Genomic DNA, 19559 nt, shown 5'->3' on the forward strand with positions numbered 1-19559 from the left:
CCTACTCTTTGCAACCCCATGAATCGCAGCACGCCAGGCTTCCCTGTCCATCACCAACTCCCAGAGTTCACTCAGACTCACATCCATCAAGTCGGTGATGCCATCTAGCCATCTCAGCCTCTGTCGTCCCCTTCTCCTCCTGCCCCCAATCCCTCCCAGCATCAGAGTCTTTTCCAATGAGTCAACTCTTTGCATGAGGTGGCCAAAGTACTGGAGTTTCAGCTTCAGCATCATTCCTTCCAAAGAAATCCCAGGGCTGATCTCCTTCAGAATGGACTGGTTGGATCTCCTTGCAGTCCAAGGGACTCTCAAGAGTCTTCTCCAACACCACAGTTCAAATGCATCAATTCTTCGGCACTCAGCCTTCTTCACAGTCTAACTCTCACATCCATACATGACCACTGGAAAAACCATGGCCTTGACTGGATGGACATTAGTCAGCAAAGTAATATCTCTGCTTTTGAATAGGCTATCTAGGTTGGTCATAGCTTTCCTTCCAACGAGTAAGCATCTTTTAATTTCATGGCTGCAATCACCATCTGCAGTGATTTTGGAGCCCCCCAAAATATAAAGTCTGACACTGTTTCCACTGTTTCCCCATCTATTTCCCATGAAGTGATGGGACCGGATGCCATGATCTTCGTTTTCTGAATGTTGAGATTTAAGCCAACTTTTTCACTCTCCTCTTTCACTTTCATCAAGAGGCTTTTTAGTTCCTCTTCACTTTCTGCCATAAGGGTGGTGTCATCGGCATATCTGAGGTTACTGAGATTTCTCCTGGCAATCTTGATTCCAGCTTGTGTTTCTTCCAGTCCAGCATTTCTCATGATGTACTCTGCATAGAAGTTAAATAAGCAGGGTGACAATATACAGCCTTGACGTACTCCTTTTCCTATTTGGAACCAGTCTGTTGTTCCATGTCCAGTTCTAACTGTTGCTTCCTGGCCTGCATACAGATTTCTCAAGAGGCAGGTTAAGTGGTCTGGTATTCCCATCTCTTTCAGAATTTTCCATAGTTTATTGTGATCCACACAGTCAAAGGCTTTGGCATAGTCAATAAACCAGAAATAGATATTTCTCTGGAACTCTCTTGCTTTTTTGATGATCCAGTGGATGTTGGCAAATTGATCTCTGGTTCCTCTGCCTTTTCTAAAACCAGCTTGACCATCAGGGAGTTCACAGTTCACGTATTGCTGAAGCCTGGCTTGGAGAATTTTGAGCATTACTTTACTAGCATGTGAGATGAGTGCAATTGTGCAGAGGTTTGAGTATTCTTTGGCATTGCCTTTCTTTGGGATTGGAATGAAAACTGACCTTTTCCAGTCCTGTGGCTACTGCTGAGTTTTCCAAATTTGTTGGCATATTGAGCGCAGCACTTTCACAGCATCATCTTTCAGGATCTGAAATAGCTCAACTGGAATTCCATCACCTCCACTAGCTTTGTTCCTAGTGATGCTTTCTAAGGCCCACTTGACTTCACATTCCAAGATGTCTGGCTCTAAATGAGTGATCACACCATCGTGATTATCCGGGTCATGAAGATCTTTTTTGTACAGTTCTTCTGTGTATTCCTGCCACCTCTTCTTAATAACTTCTGCTTCTGTTAGGTCCATACAATTTCTGTCCTTTATCGAGCCCATCTTTGCATGAAATGTTCCCTTGGTATCTCTAATTTTCTTGAAGAGATCTCTAGTCTTTCCCATTCTATTGTTTTCCTCTGTTTCTTTGCATTGATCGCTGAAGAAGGCTTTCTTATCTCTTCTTGCTATTCTTTGGAACTCTGCATTCAGATGTTTTTATCTTTCCTTTTCTCCTTTGTTTTTCACCTCTCTTCTTTTCACAGCTATTTGTAAGGCCTCCCCAGACAGCCATTTTGCTTTTTTGCATTTCTTTTCCATGGGGATGGTCTTGATCCCTGTCTCCTCTATAATGTCATGAACCTCATTCCATAGTTCATCAGGCACTCTATCTATCAGATCTAGGCCCTTAAATCTATTTCTCACTTTCACTGTATAATCATAAGGGATTTGATTTAGGTCATACCTCAATGGTCTAGCAGTTTTCCCTACTTTCTTCAATTTAAGTCTGAATTTGGTAATAAGGAGTTCATGATCTAAGCCACAGTCAGTTCCTGGTCTTGTTTTTGTTGACTGTATAGAGCTTCTCCATCTTTGGCTGCAACGAATATAATCAATCTGATTTCGGTGTTGACCATCTGGTGATGTCCATGTGTAGAGTCTTCTCTTGTGTTGTTGGAAGAGGGTGTTTGCTATGACCAGTGCATTTTCTTGGCAAAACTCTATTAGTCTTTGCCCTGCTTCATTTCACATTCCAAGGCCAAATTTTCCTGTTACTCCAGGTGTTTCTTGACTTCCTACTTTTGCATCCCAGTCCCCTAGAATGAAAAGGACATCTTTTTTGGGTGTTAGTTCTAAAAGGTCTTCATAGAACCATTCAAGTTCAGCTTCTTAGCGTTACTGGTTGGGGCATAGACTTGGATTACCGTGATATTGAATGGTTTGCCTTGGAAATGAACAGAGATCATTCTGTCATTTTTGAGATTACATCCAAGTATTGCATTTCAGACTCTTTTGTTGACCATGATGGCTACTCCATTTCTTCTGAGGGATTCCTGCCCACAGTAGTAGATATAATGGTCATCTGAGTTAAATTCACCCATTCAAGTCCATTTTAGTTCGCTGATTCCTAGAATGTCGACTTCACTCTTGCCATCTCTTGTTTGACCACTTCCAATTTGTCTTGATTCATGGACCTGATATTCTAGGTTCCTCTGCAATATTGCTCTTTACAGCATCAGACCTTGCTTCTATCACCAGTCACATCCACAGCTGGGTATTGTTTTTGCTTTGGCTCCATCCCTTCATTCTTTCTGGAGTTATTTCTCCACTGATCTCCAGTAGCATATTAGGCACCTACTGACCTGGGAAGTTCCTCTTTCAGTATCCTATCATTTTGCCTTTTCATACTGTTCATGGGGTTCTCAAGGCAAGAATACTGAAGTGGTTTGCCATTCCCTTCTCCAGTGGACCACATTCTGTGAATGCTTACAAATATACAATTATCTCCAAATAAGTTAATTAAGCATAAAGAAGTACTATCTAGGTGGGATCTCTCCAAGTTTAGTGCTCCTCAGTTTTCAGAATTTCTGGGGTCTCACTCCTCTTTGATATTTATAAAAGCCTTTTCCCACAAACTTTGAGATTTTCTGCCTGAAATTGTTAGAGGTATTTTAGGGGATTAAATAATAATCCCCAATGCATATTTGTCCCAATGCATATTCCCACAGAACTCATCTTATTTCTAGCTCACTTGTTTATTTCTTCTAGCTACCTCTCACTCATCCCAAACATTGAAACCAACTCTTCTATAGATTCCCTAAAGTGCCAACCCCTCCTCGCAAATAGCTAGCTATAATTGACTTGGGGCAAATAACTACAATACCACAAGGGATTTACATCCCAGAAAACATCTTAAAATTGCATACTACATATCCGTAATCTCGGTTTTCTTGGTCAACCCCACCACAGTGAAACTGGCATGGACTGAGTCTCCTCTTCTGAGCTCTGGCTCTCCTCCCCTCCCCCCACCCTCAACTTGACCACCTTCTGACTTTTCCCTTTTCTTTTCCCTTTCTCTCCTTAAACTGAGAACCATGAAAACTAATCATAAAAAGAATCCAACTATTTTTTCTACTTCTGGAATATTCAATTTTTTCTGAGATTATTTCATGTAATCCTTAGAAAGTAAAGTGAAGCTGCTTTTCCTAATATGCTTACTATATATATATATAAATACACACACACATATAAATACACAAACATGACTGAGCAACTAAGCACACAATTATATACATATTTATTATGTATATGTAATTTTTAAATATCACTTTTCTCTGTTGTAGTTAGATAATGGGAAGACTGGCATATCCATTAAAGCCTTTCCATTCTTTGGAAAGTTTTTATAATTTTACTTTTCTTTCTTTGGCTCAGAGATATCTAAACTGGTATCTTGAACATATGCTCTTATTATGTATCCAGAACAATACAGCTGCTCGGAATATTTTTGAAGGTTGCATTTTAGAGAGACAAATACCAGGGGAAATTGTATGGGAAAATAAAACTATTCAAGGCCATGTTTAAATAAAGTCATATTCTCTATTCCATTACCAAGCGATACATACCATAGGCCAAATTCTGCCCTAGGTTATACGCACGCTGCTCTTTCTGACTTTAGTGGGAATTGTTCATGTATAACTGAAGGCTTCAGCTAGCCCTGTGGGCACAGAAATGCCTACCCTCAAAAGAAGCAAAAATTATCTGTCTTACTATATTTGGCTTTTAGATGAAAGTGATATAATATAAATGACAATTCTATTAGATAATATAGGTTTTAAAAAGCACTACCATCAAATTTTAACCATTAAAAATTTGACAGAACTACCATAGTGGCATTTGCAAGACCAGAGATTGTTCAAACAGATAAGTAGACGCTGGAAAATACTTTTCGTTGCAATTTTCGATTTCAGTAGTATATGGAATAATGTGCACTATAATATTTGTATGTATTTTCCTTTTGTATATATCATGCATTTTATAGCTATTGGCTGAGAGTCAACCATTTTCTGGCAAGAAAAATTGCTAAATTTTTCAAATAGCAGTTTCTAAGTTTAAATGTTAATTTATCCATGGTTTGCTTTAGATTTTGATTAGAGGTGTTTTCAGAGGAAAGATCTTACTGAACTTAAATTTTTGCCATGAAATATTAGACTGATAACATTCAGACTTGTAAAGTCTAAACACTACAATGAGAGATGCGATTATCTTTCTGCACATATTAACTAGACAAATATTTTCTTTTGTTGTATACATGTATATTGTGTATATACTAAGGTAAATAACAGTTATGAAACACAATGGATTAGAAGCAGGTGACAAAATATGGGTTGCCTGTCAGAGGGAGAAACAAAATAAAAATAAAAAATTCATAGCGCTATGTAAACCTCTAAGCCACTTTTTCCAGCCTTCTTTATTTAATACATGATATATTTCTTTCTAAGAAACTCAGACCCCTCTTACCCTTACAAACATCTTATGTTAGTCTCATGTCCCAGGAATTGCTCACCCATTCCTGATATATAGACTCTCTTCCTCCTCTTTTCTACCTAGGTAAAAGCCTAGTTTCCTTTAAGAGCTAACTCAGATCCTACATTCTTTATGGATCCTTCCTAACAAACCTGAATTGCAGCAGGCCATTTCCTACCTTACATTCTGATTATTTTATTATACATTTTGTAATCCATCAAGGAAGGAAGGAAAAGAAGAAACAATACTTGGGCCCCACCTCAGAGCAACGAAGACATGCTGGAGTGTTGGCATGTGAATATTTTTGAAAGCTTCTCAGTGATGCTATTGATTTCTAGAGTTGAGAATTGCTGCTCTGAGCTACAGTCTAGCTTGTAAGAAGTCTCTTCCAATGTATCTCTTTGGGCAAATGAAACTACTATTCATACAATCATCCAAAAGACAATAATCTGGGATTTATAAACATCTCCCTTTACCTTAACCTCTACTCTCTTTCAATCAACAAGTCCTTTGACTTTAATTCCTAAATAGATTTTAAAGCTGACCACTTCTCTGTGTATCTATTATTGCCAACATAGTTCAAGGTATACTTATATCTCACCTGGACTCTAAGGGTAATTTAACAATCTTTTTTCCTTGTCCTCATACAAATTTTTCTTTTTCACTGCAACCAGCATCTGCCCAGGCCATATATTTTCCTTCCTTCCCCAACTTCTTCCCTCACCCTCTGTTCCCTATACAAGGTATTTCCATAGAGTCCCCTCAAAAAAAATTTAACATGACCACAGTGATCTTTAAAACATAGTATCTTTCCGTGGCGCTGGCTTCATTTTGCACGCTGCTTTGCTTAGTGTGCTGCACTCCACCCCTGCACTGGCCTTTTAGTATCTCATATGCAACAGGAAATGCTGGGCTGGAAGAAACACAAGCTGGAATCAAGATTGCCAGGAGAAATATCAATAACCTCAGATCTGAAGATGACACCACCCTTATGGCAGAAAGTGAAGAGGAACTAAAAAGCCTCTTGATGAAAGTGAAAGAAGAGAGTGAAAAAGTTGGCTCAAAGCTCAACATTCAGAAAACGAAGATCATGGCATCTGGTCCCATCACTTCATGGGAAATAGATGGGGAAACAGTGGAAATAGTGTCAGACTTTATTTTTGGAGGGCTCCAAAATCACTGCAGATGGTGACTGCAGCCATGAAATTAAAAGATGCTTACTCCTTGGAAGGAAGGTTATGACCAACCTACATAGCATATTCAAAAGCAGAGACATTACTTTGCCAACTAAGGTCCGTCTAGTCAAGGCTACAGTTTTTCCAGTAGTCATGTATGGATGTGAGAGTTGGACTGTGAAGAAGGCTGAGCACCAAAGAAGTGATGCTTTTGAACTGTGGTGTTGGAGAAGACTCTTGAGAGTCCTTGGACTACAAGGAGATCCAACCAGTCCATTCTGAAGGAGATCAGCCCTGGGATTTCTTCGGAAGGAATGATGCTAAAGCTGAAACTCCAGTACTTTGGCCACCTCACACGAAGAGTTGACTCATTGGAAAAGTCTTTGATGCTGGGAGGGATTGGGGGCAGGAGGAGAAGGGGATGACCAAGGATGAGATGGCTGGATGGCATCACCGACTTGATGGACGTGAGTCTGAGTGAACTCCGCGAGTTGGTGATGGACAGGGAGGCCTGGCATACTGCGATTCATGGGGTCGCAAAGAGTCGGACACAATTGAGCGACTGAACTGAACTGAACTGAATGCAACAGGGTCCCTTTTACCAAAAGGCATTTGCACCATGTGCTACGCATGTATGGAATGTTCTTCTCTACTCAGGTTACCTAGTTCAGTTCCATATGTTCTTTTGAATACATACTATCAGTTAAATTGTGACAATCCCAAAAAGACAGCTTGAAGTCCTAACCCCTGTGCCTGTTAACATGGCCTTATTTTGGAATAGTTTTTGTGTATATAATCCAGTTAAGATGAAGTCATACTGACTTAGGATGAATGCTAACCCAGCATGACTGGTGTTCTTATAAAAAGAGCAGACACTGACACACAATGGAGAAGACGGTCGTGTGATGTTGGAGGCAGAGATGAGAGCAATGTGTCTAAAAACAAAGGACTGCTGGTGAACACGAGGAGCAGCCAGTAAGGCTGCCCCTCTATAGATTTCAGATGGAGCATGGTCTTGTAGATACCTTGATTTCAAACTTCTACTGAAAAAGAATACACTTTTGTTGTTTTAGGCTACCCAGTGTGTGGTTTTTAGGGAAAGCCCAGAAAACTAATACACACATCTAATACAATTTCCTCAAAGTAAGCCTTTCTTGACTTCAGAGATTTGATCAAATTGTCCTTCAGATGATCCCATAGATCTTATCAAAGTCATAATTTGGCTTTCATTGGTGTGATTATTTGTCTTTTCTTTCTAATAAACTGTAAGTTCCATCACAGCAGACTGTAAAGTATCACTACTTCATCAGACATTTTTTTCTTTACATGTCACATTTATGGTAGAATTTAAATAGGCTGGGTTTATCTTTGCGCCCAATTGTTTCAAGGAGTTACATCATTTTCCTAGGGTTGCACAATTTTTAAGTAAGATATCAAGAATTGAACTTTGCCTTTTTACTAAATATGATATTTTAAAGTCCCATGCAAAGAGAAAAATTAATTTTTACTTGGATGGTTTTACCTTTTTCTAATCAAGTGGTAAAAATTCTGCCTTCCTATTTTTACTGTATTGCTACAGGGCTTGGTTCTGTATGTCATGGATCAGGTGACCAGGGAAGGCTAAGTAGAATATTCTTTCTTTAGCCCACCATGGTCTTTCCACCGTAGAGATATTGAGAACATAACATAAAATTATTTTATGCATTAAGCCACCTGTATCAATGAGAGTATAATCATAAAAAAATGTTGATTTTAATTATTTGTGCAAATCATGTAAATATGTGAAGCATTATAAACATTGACATTACAAATATGTACAAACATGTATGAAAATTAATTTATATTTACTTTGCAAATATGTCTTTTCAGCTCTTGGTTTTTGTCAAGGGGACGTTTAGAGAATTCTGATACTCTTTGTACTTCTGATACAAGTACTTCTTGTCTTTACAGTGATCTAGGTTCATAGCAATTTATTATTTTTTAGGTAAAGGTCAGGAAAACTTGATTTTAAATTCAGGCAGGAAATTTAACCTTGGGAAGGCTCCTTTTTTAATCCAGTACAATGAACTAGGCTCAATAATCACAGCTTTTATTATCATCATTTTTAACTGACTATTCTGAAAAGCTTTGTTAAATTCTATTGATCTTTAATTTGTTTCAAGTGACAAACTCCTCCCCTAACTTGGGTAATATTCGACTGACTAGACACCAACAGAAGGCTTTCATATACATGTAAATAATTACAGTTTAAAGCAATAAAAAGTATTAAAGGAATCCTATGGATTGAGATTCTCTTGTGGTAGGAGTTGAGGTGGTGCTCCCAGGAGAATCCCAGTACACAGAGCTTCCTGAAATGAATGAAGAAGCTTCCATGAGGTTGCAAGGACAGTTTATATTCCTCAATCAATAGAGACATGGAAATACCTTTATAAAGTGTGCACATGGGCATACACTCCAGAGATTAATTGAGAGAGTTGGTTTATCTATTCTAACAAATGTTGGTTAAATTGCATTTTATTTTTCTCCAGAACCATCAATAGTTTCCCTTTTTCAGATTGAATACATAAATCAAAAGAGCATATTTCATGAACAAACTATGATTATGAAACTCCTATTCTTCATCTATTGATCCCTGAAACTTTATTTACCCATGTATTTTTTTTTCCCCTTCTCTGTATTAGATTAGAACTGCTCTTTTTCACATTATTGTAGCTAGGACCATCTGTGGCTCTTGACTTGTCAGTGTTTCAAGGAGTCCTCAAAATAGCATAGATGTCGTGAAAAACTCATTGCTAAACCAATTCTTGCTTCCACACTTGCAGTATTTCATCAGCTTCTAATTATAGAATACTACTACATTTCAGCATAATTATTAAAGGGTTACTAATGATTCTTTGATGCTATTGGTCTTATAAAACATGTAGAACTATTTAGGAGAAAACTGTTTTCATAGGAAACTCTGAGGTTTTACTTTTAAATGATACACAACAGAATGTCAATATCCTTCCAAGCTGCTTTACTCACCAAGCCCTAACAAACTGCTGAAGTAAAATCCTTTTACATATTTTAAAACTTAAAAAAAAAGAAAATCCAAAGAGATCTCTTAAAATAACCATAACATGCTGATACAATATGAAAACGAAGCTTTAAAAAATCTGCTAATGTTATCAGTGTTCCCCATTTGATAATAAAAAGTCTGAATTGATTTTTTTCCAGTTTTAGTACAAAAAATATGACATAACGAATTTCAGCTTGATATAATTTGAAATAGCCAATATATTAAACCCCAAAGTAAAATTTAAATTGGCAATCATGTCAGATTCAAGTCCCTGAATGAATATTAATTTAAAAACTAATCATTTTCCAACAGGTTGAAGCTTCAAAATGCTATTTCTTGAATAAAAGCTGTTAGATCCATTACAGTAATATCAGGCATTTTTTTTTGTTTAGGAAAATAGACCTCCAAAATTTGGAATGTCTGACTCATCCTAGCACCATTTTTTTTGGCCCAGGGATTTAATTATTTAAAACTCATTTCTTTTTTTTAGATTTGGGAAATTAGAATTCCGATTTTACTGATGGAAAGCTGACACTAAGTGAACTCTCTGAGGTAAGGTATAAGGCCAGATCGGTTAATTAATTTTATGTCACTACGTCTATGTAAGTTAAATTCTGGTTTCTGAGCCAAACCTATGAGTAAAGGTATTTTAGTTTTATAGACACACACACACACACACACACACATGCACATACCATGTAAATGAATTGATTGTGGCCATATTGGATGAGTAAAGACATACATATGTACATTAACTATAGACTTGCAATTTTAAACTTGACTAAGCCAGATTATCAAATATGTGTTCTGTCCTATGCCCAGCATGATGAAGGCCCTGATCCCCAAATTAAACAGAATTTGGATGCACTGGATAATAAAGCAACAGAGAATAAGTTACATTTCACATTTAAAATATATTCTTTGCCGTTAAATAGTGAAAGAGTTACAAGTTGTACTTGTCCATATCTTGCCAAGAAGTCTACCAAAAACACTGCTGTGTAAATTACAGACCGCAGGGGGACGCAGGGGAAAAAGCATAAACCCAGGCATCACTTGAGGAGCTGGCTGTGTCACTTAACCATGTCTGTCCAGACAACCCTACACAAATTAACAGCTTCCCACACTTCTTTTCCACAAAGAATTCCAGGAAGCCTTGTTTTGCACATCTAGTCCAATCCTCTTATCACATAAGAAAACTAAGCTAAGTATATTTGTTAAGACTACAGAGTAGCATTACCTGAGTCAGATTTCTCTTCTCCTTACCTGTTATTCTTCGCACTTCTTTTTGTATCACTTTTTAGGAATGAGTACCTTCTTTATTAAGCATCTATAACTTTATAAGTATCTTAATATCTTAAATATATCAGAAGTGAAAAGTTGAAGGTGTTAATTGCTCAGGCATGTCCAACTCTTTGCAACCCAGCCAGGCTCCTCTGCCCATGGTATTCTCGAAGGAAGAATACTGGAGTGGGTAGCCATTCCCTTCTCCAGGGGATCTTTCTGATCCAGGGATCAAACTCGGGCCTCCTGCATTGCAGGCAGGTTCTTTACTGTATGAGCCACCAGGGAAGCCCAAATGTATTCAGACTTGTGTCCAATTTAAAGGAACGCTATGCAGATCTCCAGTTTAAATAATTGCTCTTTAATTATTATTTGAATGAATACAGATCTCCAAAATGCTGGGTATCCCCATATCTATCAGTAAATACCAGATGATTAAAATCCAGTCTGCATGATTTTCCTGCTTTATGACTGTTTTGTTCTGTAGTTTTAATGTAAAAAGTAGAATAGGGATTAAAAAAAAAAACTCACATAAAAATAAATAAATAAAAGAAGAGCACAAATTGGAAAGGACAAGTTTTCTCTTGATAGTCAAATAGTTATGAAATAAAGGTGTCTCATTAAATCATAAGTACTTTAGCCTTTCTTGAAAGAAGATGAGGATTTAAAGATTTATAAAGAAAATTTGCCTAAACTAGGAAGTGACTCATATTTGACATGTATTGAAATGATAATGCTGATTTCAATAGGCACTCTAAGAGCATCTGACTCCTAGGGGAGTAATTCAGTCATGGTTACCTCTTCACTTTTAGATTTTTTAAACTTTCTTTGTAAAGCTTTTAATGTACTACTACCTGCCAAAACATGGCACAGTTTCACAGGTAAGGCAAAATAAAGGCAAGTAAAAAGCATTTGTTCATCATTACTGAAACAAAACTGTGCAACAAATAAATATACTCATTCAATATCTTTTGTGGAGTCCACTTATTCAGTGGTTTCTATTTCCATATTTTTATAACCCAATTCTGGTTCTGGTACACTGGCAGCAGTCAGAATGGACAAGATATATAATAAGTCTTGTATCTGCTAACCATTGAATAAATGAGAGGCAAGCATAGACAGACTGAATCCATCACTGCAATAGATATTAGATGTGACCTACCTTTTTGCAGGTCCTTTCAACCCTGGTGGCATAGAAACCCTGCTCCCTGCCAACTGAATTTGCTAAACTCATATCCACCAAAAAGCAGGGTAGATAAGCCTAACGTGCTGATTGAAGATCACTTTGCCAATACCCTCCTATGGAAATTAATCATTTCCTCTCTGCGTTCAATCACCTCTCTGCGTTTCTATTTTAAATGTCCTTTTTAAGGCTTTTAGTGCAATGCAGCGCACAGGCATAGAGGAATTTCACAGTTACAATCAGACCAAACAAAGATATGTTTAAAGTGTATTTAAATCCTCAATAATAGTATCTACACTGAAATAGACTTTAAAATCCAAATAACAATTCTCAAGACACTTGAAGTGGAACCTGGGACCCCTTGCAGCAGTGCTTGAGTGAATGAGTGAAAGTTGCTCAGTCGTATCTGACTCTTTGTGACCCCATGGACTATATAGTCCATGGAATTCTCCAGGCCAGAATACTGGAGTGGGTAGCTTTTCCCTTCGCTAGGGGATCTTCCCAACCCAGGGATCAAACCCTGGATAAATGTCTCCTGGAGCAACAAAATATAAGAAACTATAAAAGACCTAAAATAACTATGTACATGTTCAGTTGGGGCAAATTATGGACAATAAGAGAAGATGAAAAAACCCACGTGCCACTTCTGAAGAGCCGAGACCAAAATCAGAGTACTGCACATGTCCCATGCACATAGCATCACCAAAGAGGTAGCAGACCACCTAAGTCATCTCTCTGGTCTGACCCTGGACCTGTTCCTGTTCTCACCACATATAAGGAATCAGCTTGCACCTCACCTCAAAGAACAAGCAAGGGAAACTTACTTGTTTTTGCAACCACCCCCCCCCGCCCACCCCCACCCCACTTCAGCAGGGAACCCAGTAAAGGCTTGCCTGAATTATTTGTCTGGCCTCTAATCAATTTCTATTAAAGAAGCCAAGAACCATGGTAGTAACATAAGGAAGTCTACCTGCTTCAGAGTTGGGGGGAATGTAATAAATCAAAGATTTTCATGAAGTACACAAGGCTCCAAATGTCCTCTAGTGCAAATGGCATTGGCATGGACCACACTGGGGTGTACCTGTGAGAGCGTACTCACGCTGATGCTCCAATACTTTGGCCACCTGATGCGAAGGACTGACTCATTGGAAAAGACCCTGATGCTGGGAAAGAGTGAAGGCAAAAGGAGAAGGGGACAGCAGAGGATGAGATGGTTAGACAGCATCACCATGAATTTGAGCAAACTCCAGGAGACAGTGGAGAACAGGGGAGTCTGGTGGGCTAAGTTCAGGAGGTTGCAGAGCCTAACTGAACAACGTGAGACCATATACTGGCAACTATGGCACACAGTACCTCTGGTGTAAAAGGCAAGGGTGACTTTAGACTGCACTGGACCCTTCCAGAGCCCTAAAGAAACCAAAGAAGAAACTGTCTATTCCCAAGAACTATAAAATAGCAGCCATCTCACAGTTATCTCAGCCTTTAGCAACTTCTAAGGCAAACACAAACTGTTGTTGACAACTAAAGTAATCATATAACACCTTTTGAGTGCCTGATGTGTAAAGTTCATTAGTTCTAAGGTCAGCATTTTAAATGCAACAGTCAAATTGTATTCATATCATCAGAGACTACCTAGAAAAGACAGCTGTAAAATCCAGGCCAAGGTCTTAATACTGCATGACTATTAAAATTAGTACTAGACAGCAAAAGAGCTGTTACACATTTTTAAACAAAATAAAATATACTAAGCCAATAAAACAAAACTTTCCTGAGGATATTACTCCAAATGGGACTGTCCTACGCACCTGTGGACATTTTCACTGCAATTTTGAGGGGGAAATACTGAAATTTCAAAAGATACATCGTTAGGTCATTTAAATATTGTTTTTCTTTAGTTGTCAGTTACAAATAGTTAAGATCTGAAAGGTAGTGCTTCACATCTTATGGGAAGATGCCATTTAAAGAAAAAAAAGGAAGATGGATCCTTGTGCTTAACCAAATGTTAAATATTTTTTATTTTACTCACCTGCACACTAAGATGAATCCATTTCTTCACAAGAATTCTCCCCAGTGTCATTACTTTTATTGGAGGCTGCAAACCATTTACTGTGCGGTAATAAAACATGGTCTCTTTCTCAGATATTGTAAGTTTGAATACAATCTGCCCATCCACTGTTTTTTCTATAACACACCTTGGGAAACAACCAGAAAAGAGAAAAGGTCAGTTTCCAACCAAAAGACAGGCTATGACATTGTCCAGTGATGGTGGTGCAACAGATCCCAAACTCTAATCAAAGGTCACAATGAACAAGTACCTGAAGGTAATCATATTCAGGCCAGCTTTCCTTCAATTAAGAGCCCCTTTAATTTCAATAAAGATAAAATTCTTATTTACAGTACATCTGCTAGAACCTTCACTCCCTTTATTAGAGATTCATGGTGGCAGCTCAAGTGGTTGAATCATCCAGCAAAACCAATATTTAGCCTATTGGCTCATTAGTTCCTCTGCCATTTCTTTTATAGGAAGCGGCACAATACACCACATTCTGCTTGGCTATTGAGCCACCAGAGCAAATCATTTTCTCCTCCTCTTTTTTTTTTTTTTAATGTAAAGATAGTTTAGTGTCCATAGAAGGCTCTAAACTGCTAGCCCTGAAGTCAGAATCGCTCTATTTAATTCCCATGATGAAATGGAGAATGGACAACTATAGTCTTTATTTAGCTCATCATCAACTGGCCAGAAGCCAAAGCCAGTGTCTGTAAGATGACTGCCCAGCTTGCCATGACCACAAAGCCCAACTGGGGCACTGAGATCATGGTAATGACCTGGGGTGAAAGGTCATGGAATCTTCTAAAACTACAGTGAAATATTTTGATAAAATAGAAGAATCTTCCAAAAATTAACTCGAAGGCCAGTTATCAAATCATGTTATTTTTAAAAATAACTTATATCCTGATTACAACAGCACTATTTTCTCATCCCTTTAAAGAGACATGTTTTATGTTTTCTATATTCTCTACTGATTTATGTTTAGTATAAGTGATTTTATTTTATACAAATTATATCACTGCATGTGCCTTAGCCACTCTGTACCCACTGAGAAGAAACAGATATGAACTTGAGCCCATTTCCAATTACATTTCAATCTAGCAGTTCAACTTTTGCAGAAGCGAGAAGAATCTCCTAAGGAGATTAGTCCCCCAAACCTGATATTTAAAGAGAAATATCATGAACATTAAGCACAAATATCTCCTCCAAGTAACTAGCTATTAAAGATGCTCATGAGCCTGCATCTCACAGCCAAGAACTCAAGGAGGTGGTATATCCCAAGGTGGAGAAGATCATCAAGTCCCAGAGGAGTCTGGGCTCCTTCCTTCACCCATTTGCCTCTTACTCAGCTCAGACACCTCCAAGATAAGGTCTGATCCTGGAACCCAACCTTCTCAAAGTTAAGAGGCCTTCCTTGCTGCTCACTTATTGTGCTGCTTTGGAAGTAACACCCATCCATCTGTCTTCCTATTCATTCATGGGTTGTCTGACAATAGCAGCATAGCCTGGTATATAGTAGCTCCTCCCCCTCCCCCAAAAAAATGATGAGTTAGTGATCTGAGTATGAAGAATCAAAGAAGCAAAGGTAAGATTGGGCCAACCCAGAACTATTGCTAAATATGTTTTTAAAACTTTCCTTAAAGGACACGTTTCTCTCACAAATCATTCCTCCTCATTTGCATTCTTTCTGAGAGTTGAGAGGTGATGATACGATCAGAGAATACTTAACAGTTACTATTTCACTCTCGCTGTTTAATTCTATTTTGCACATACATTTGGTGATCAAGTTATGAAAAATATATTTCATATTGGGCAAATAGGTTTAGTTGACATACAGATTTTATATAAAGCGGAGATATGATTTTATGAAAATTCTATTGTGATTCAACTCTTTAGCAGGTGGATATTTCTCAGTCACTGGAATTAAAGTTTCTCTCTATTCTTCACTTCTATGTCTTAAACAATCCAAGAAGAGATTGCCTCCATTCGTTTTTCTTGAGTTTAAATCTACAAGTTAGAATTTGACCATTACTCAAGAAGGTATTTGCCAAATGCAGGCTTATTTCCCCAAGCTTACTGAAAATGCATTTCTTAATATGTTATTGATTATCTTCCTTGCTATTTTGTTTGCTTGTAAACATACTTGCTTTGGTAGATAATGAATGTGAGAGGAAGGCAGGTAGCAAAATATTTAGGAACTGGATTTATTTTGCTCCTGGATAAACAATAATTGGATAATCCATGTTTTGTTTGTTTTACTTATCTAGTACAAACACTGCGAAATTCCCCAATTCCCACAGGTATTTTAGTTTTGAGAATGGAAATGACCTTGATGCTTGGAACTCTCTAAACCATAAACCATGTGCTACTACCTCCATAAATGTTCCTCTGTCTTATTTATACGAAATGATACCAACAGAAGATGAATTTTGTAGAGACATATCCCCTGGAAAAATTTAGAAAAAATAACTTCATCCTAGCCGTATTTGTCAAGAGACAATGTTTTAAGACTCTTTGGACATTAGTTACATAAACTAAATAAGTTGGATTTACTGACATTTCAAACAGTAAGAAAATAGGGGGTTTTTTTAGGGTACATACAGAAACAGAGGTAATGGTTTCAGATGATTTTCACTTCAAATAAAAGAAAATGAAAAAATGCCAACTTTCACTTGGCAAATTAAAACTAAACATCATAAGATATTTAAGTCTTATTTGCTTATGCGATGATAAGACTTTTCTGGTTTGTTTCATGAGTTTTTAGATACTTGGCCAACATCCTCATACAAAGAAAACATCACAAGGGGAAGAGCCAGAAGCTCTATGAGAAGAAGAAAGATAAGCACAAAAAAAAAGTCTCAAAACTGTCCTATTTATTTTCATTTCCAGATTGGCTCTAAACACTTAAGGAAAACATTGAATATCCATTTTAGAAACTATTACAGAATGAAAATCAGGTGATTATTAAAAATAACCAAAAATTGTTAACAAAGCCTCACACCAAACTCACCAAAGGCATTTCTGATGGGTTCAATGGCATGAACTTTTGAGAATCTTTTATGCTTTTCTATATATTTCCTAATGGATAAAAACACCTGGAAGCAAAGAGCTAAAAGCGATCTCTTTTCAGACATGAGGTGTCATTCATTTGTTCAACTTATTACTGAACATCTTTCACAATGAGTTAAACAAACAAGTCTTCCTAGGGAAACAAGAATGCAGAAACAGTCCCCAGCACTCAGAGAGTTCACTGCCTAATGACAATTGTATACTCTAGTAAAGGCAGGTTGCTTATACAAGCCTAGACCAAGACCTTGAAAGTATACATTATTACTAGTCCCCATGCCTTACAACTCACAGTGAACCTGGCTGAGCCTCTGAAAACTAAGACTAAAGGTTTAGCTAAACTACTGGGGGGAAAAAAGAAATGAGCCAGGTATAAACATGTCTGCCTGCCATGAAATTATTTTAACATACTCTTGAGGGTTCACTTCATTCATGGAAAGGGGAAAGCACTTTGAACTTAGGGAAAAAAATATTTGGTCCAATGAAGTTGACCAGAAAAGCCTCATGTAGGAGCTGGTCTGCAGTTAGCCTAAATTCCAAAGTGCCTTCGTTTCTAGGTTGGAATTCAAGTTGCAATACCCTTGACTTTGCAGGACCCTAGGAAAGCTTACACGCCCTCTGCTACTTACATTACACCTCCTTGCTCAAGTTTCAACCACACAGCTAGAGTAAATGATGCCGCCAGCCTGGAAGCAGGAGGAGAGGCAAAGCAACTCTGGTGATTTCCAAAAATGAAACTTGCAGTATGGTTATGGGAGTTGGGACTCAGGTCACGCTGGTCTCTAATGATGCAACCCCTGAGGCCTGCTGAGAAGAGGTTGGTGTAGGTGGGGGGCGATGATCGGTAAGGGCAATCCTGAACGCAGAGCCGCTGAGGACAGACCCGAAGGCCCTCGGGTGTGGCAGAGCTCTGACAGAAAGTGCTTTGGGCTGGGATTCCGCACGTCGCTTGGGTTGGCACCACCGAAACCTTCTTGAAAGCTGCCACGTTCTCCAGCCTTGGGAACAGGCCCTGAGAGTCAGCCCACGAGATGGAAGCAAAGTAGGCAAAGAGCCATGTTTCAGGGACTGGAAACAAGAGGCTGAAGCCCAGAGAAAGAGCCAGGCAATTCATGTTGACTCAAAAGCATTCTCCTCTGATTCAGGTGTTCCTAAATAAGTCGGAAGGCCGAGGGCACTGGCCAGCAGCACTTTATCGCGGGGTGCTTTAAGTAACGTTGAGATAAATCCATTTTCGGGAAACTGCAGATGTGGTTTCACACGGGGGTAACACCAGAGGCTTCCGTGGTGATGGCGAAGACATGAGTAGCAGCTGGTGTCTGGGAATCAAAAGTAGAGGGTCAAGAAAAATCTGCTGTGTCTTTAAAACTATAGGTGCAGTCTAAGCATGAGGATTCTGAGTCCCTAAGAAACATTATTAAACTTCTTAAAAACATTCTTTAGTACACTGTTTATAGCAAAACACTCACTGGTACCTATCTTCATTGGGCAAATCAAGCACTGGAAAAAGTCCACAGGACAGCCAGTTTGATACACACATATGCACGTATATTTTATTAATATATTTCCCCACACAGCAATTTCAGATTGCTACTCCACCTCAGGGAATTAGCAGCATCCACTCTCCTTCACAAGATAAAGAACTGTATAGATTTCCTTTACACACACGGGATGCAGTTAACGCAGAGCCAACCTGCAGATGTCCCGAATAAAGCTGGCAAAGCACTTTGGGCCTTCCCCTCTCATCCCAGCATGTGCGGCAACTTTAAGCTCACGGTAAAGCTGATTAGAAACCCAACACCATCTGTCCGTCCTATGCCTTAGTATTTAGCAAACGCTTGTGCATTTCCTCATATGACTATTTGTAGGTTACATATGGACCCCTAATACTGTGTTAGTAATTGTATTGATAAATAAGCTGAGTTACCATTTCTCTATTGCATTTCAACCAGGCCCCTTAGTGTGACAAATGGCTCTTCCCAGGACCACTGCCCCTGGTTGCCTGGCAATACTAGGGTAACCCCCAGAAAGTCTCAGCAAATAGGCCACAGCAGAAGGACGACTGCAAGGAAGACTTGGGTGCCCAAGTCAGGGATTCTGCGCAGCAAACGCTTGGTTACCTGAAACTCAGAGCGCAGTCTGCTGGCTGGCCCACCTGGAACTGAACTCCCCAAGCCTTCAGCAAGTGCCTCAAGCAGTGGGAGGGACAAGGATGCAGCCAGGCATGCATAATTTTAAAGTAGCAGCGCACCTTATCCTCTAATCCCTTTTTTGCCCCTCCCCTTTCCCCCACTTTTATGCACCTCAATCCTTTTAGCCGTGTCATCAAAACGATCTGCCACTATCAGACAGTAACATAAGAATTCCTAGAGCTCTTTTTCCTGAGCAACAAATGTACCGATGCTCTAAAAGCTTGTTGCATCCATACAGTTTCTGTTGCCCATTCAATGGTCACCGTGTTCTTCACCCCAGAACACCCTCTTCTAAATGTATGAACAGCATCTGATGTGATTTCCAAATAGTACATTTGAAGGATCAGAAACTTTAATTAAACTACAGAAGCAATAGGACTGCTGACATTTTAGCTGCTTGATTAGATATGAATATGTGTGTATTTATGAATGCATGGTTGATGTCAATTTTA

General features: G+C 38.7%; 1 protein-coding gene across 1 annotated transcript in view; it reads right to left on the bottom strand.

The window, feature by feature from the left end:
- USH2A (usherin) overlaps positions 1 to 18029 on the bottom strand; it is a 939490-nt gene extending 921461 nt beyond the window's left edge. Inside the window, exons 1-2 of the mRNA XM_069544562.1 lie at positions 17545 to 18029; positions 13826 to 13991 (exon numbers count right to left, since the gene is read on the bottom strand). Coding sequence (XP_069400663.1) covers positions 13826 to 13991; positions 17545 to 18029 — 651 coding nt within the window. The remainder of the gene's footprint in view (positions 1 to 13825; positions 13992 to 17544) is intronic.
- Between the last annotated feature and the right edge of the window lie 1530 nt (positions 18030 to 19559).

The sequence above is a fragment of the Ovis canadensis genome, chromosome 12, assembly GCF_042477335.2.
Source record: "Ovis canadensis isolate MfBH-ARS-UI-01 breed Bighorn chromosome 12, ARS-UI_OviCan_v2, whole genome shotgun sequence".
Taxonomy (NCBI): Eukaryota; Metazoa; Chordata; class Mammalia; order Artiodactyla; family Bovidae; genus Ovis; species Ovis canadensis.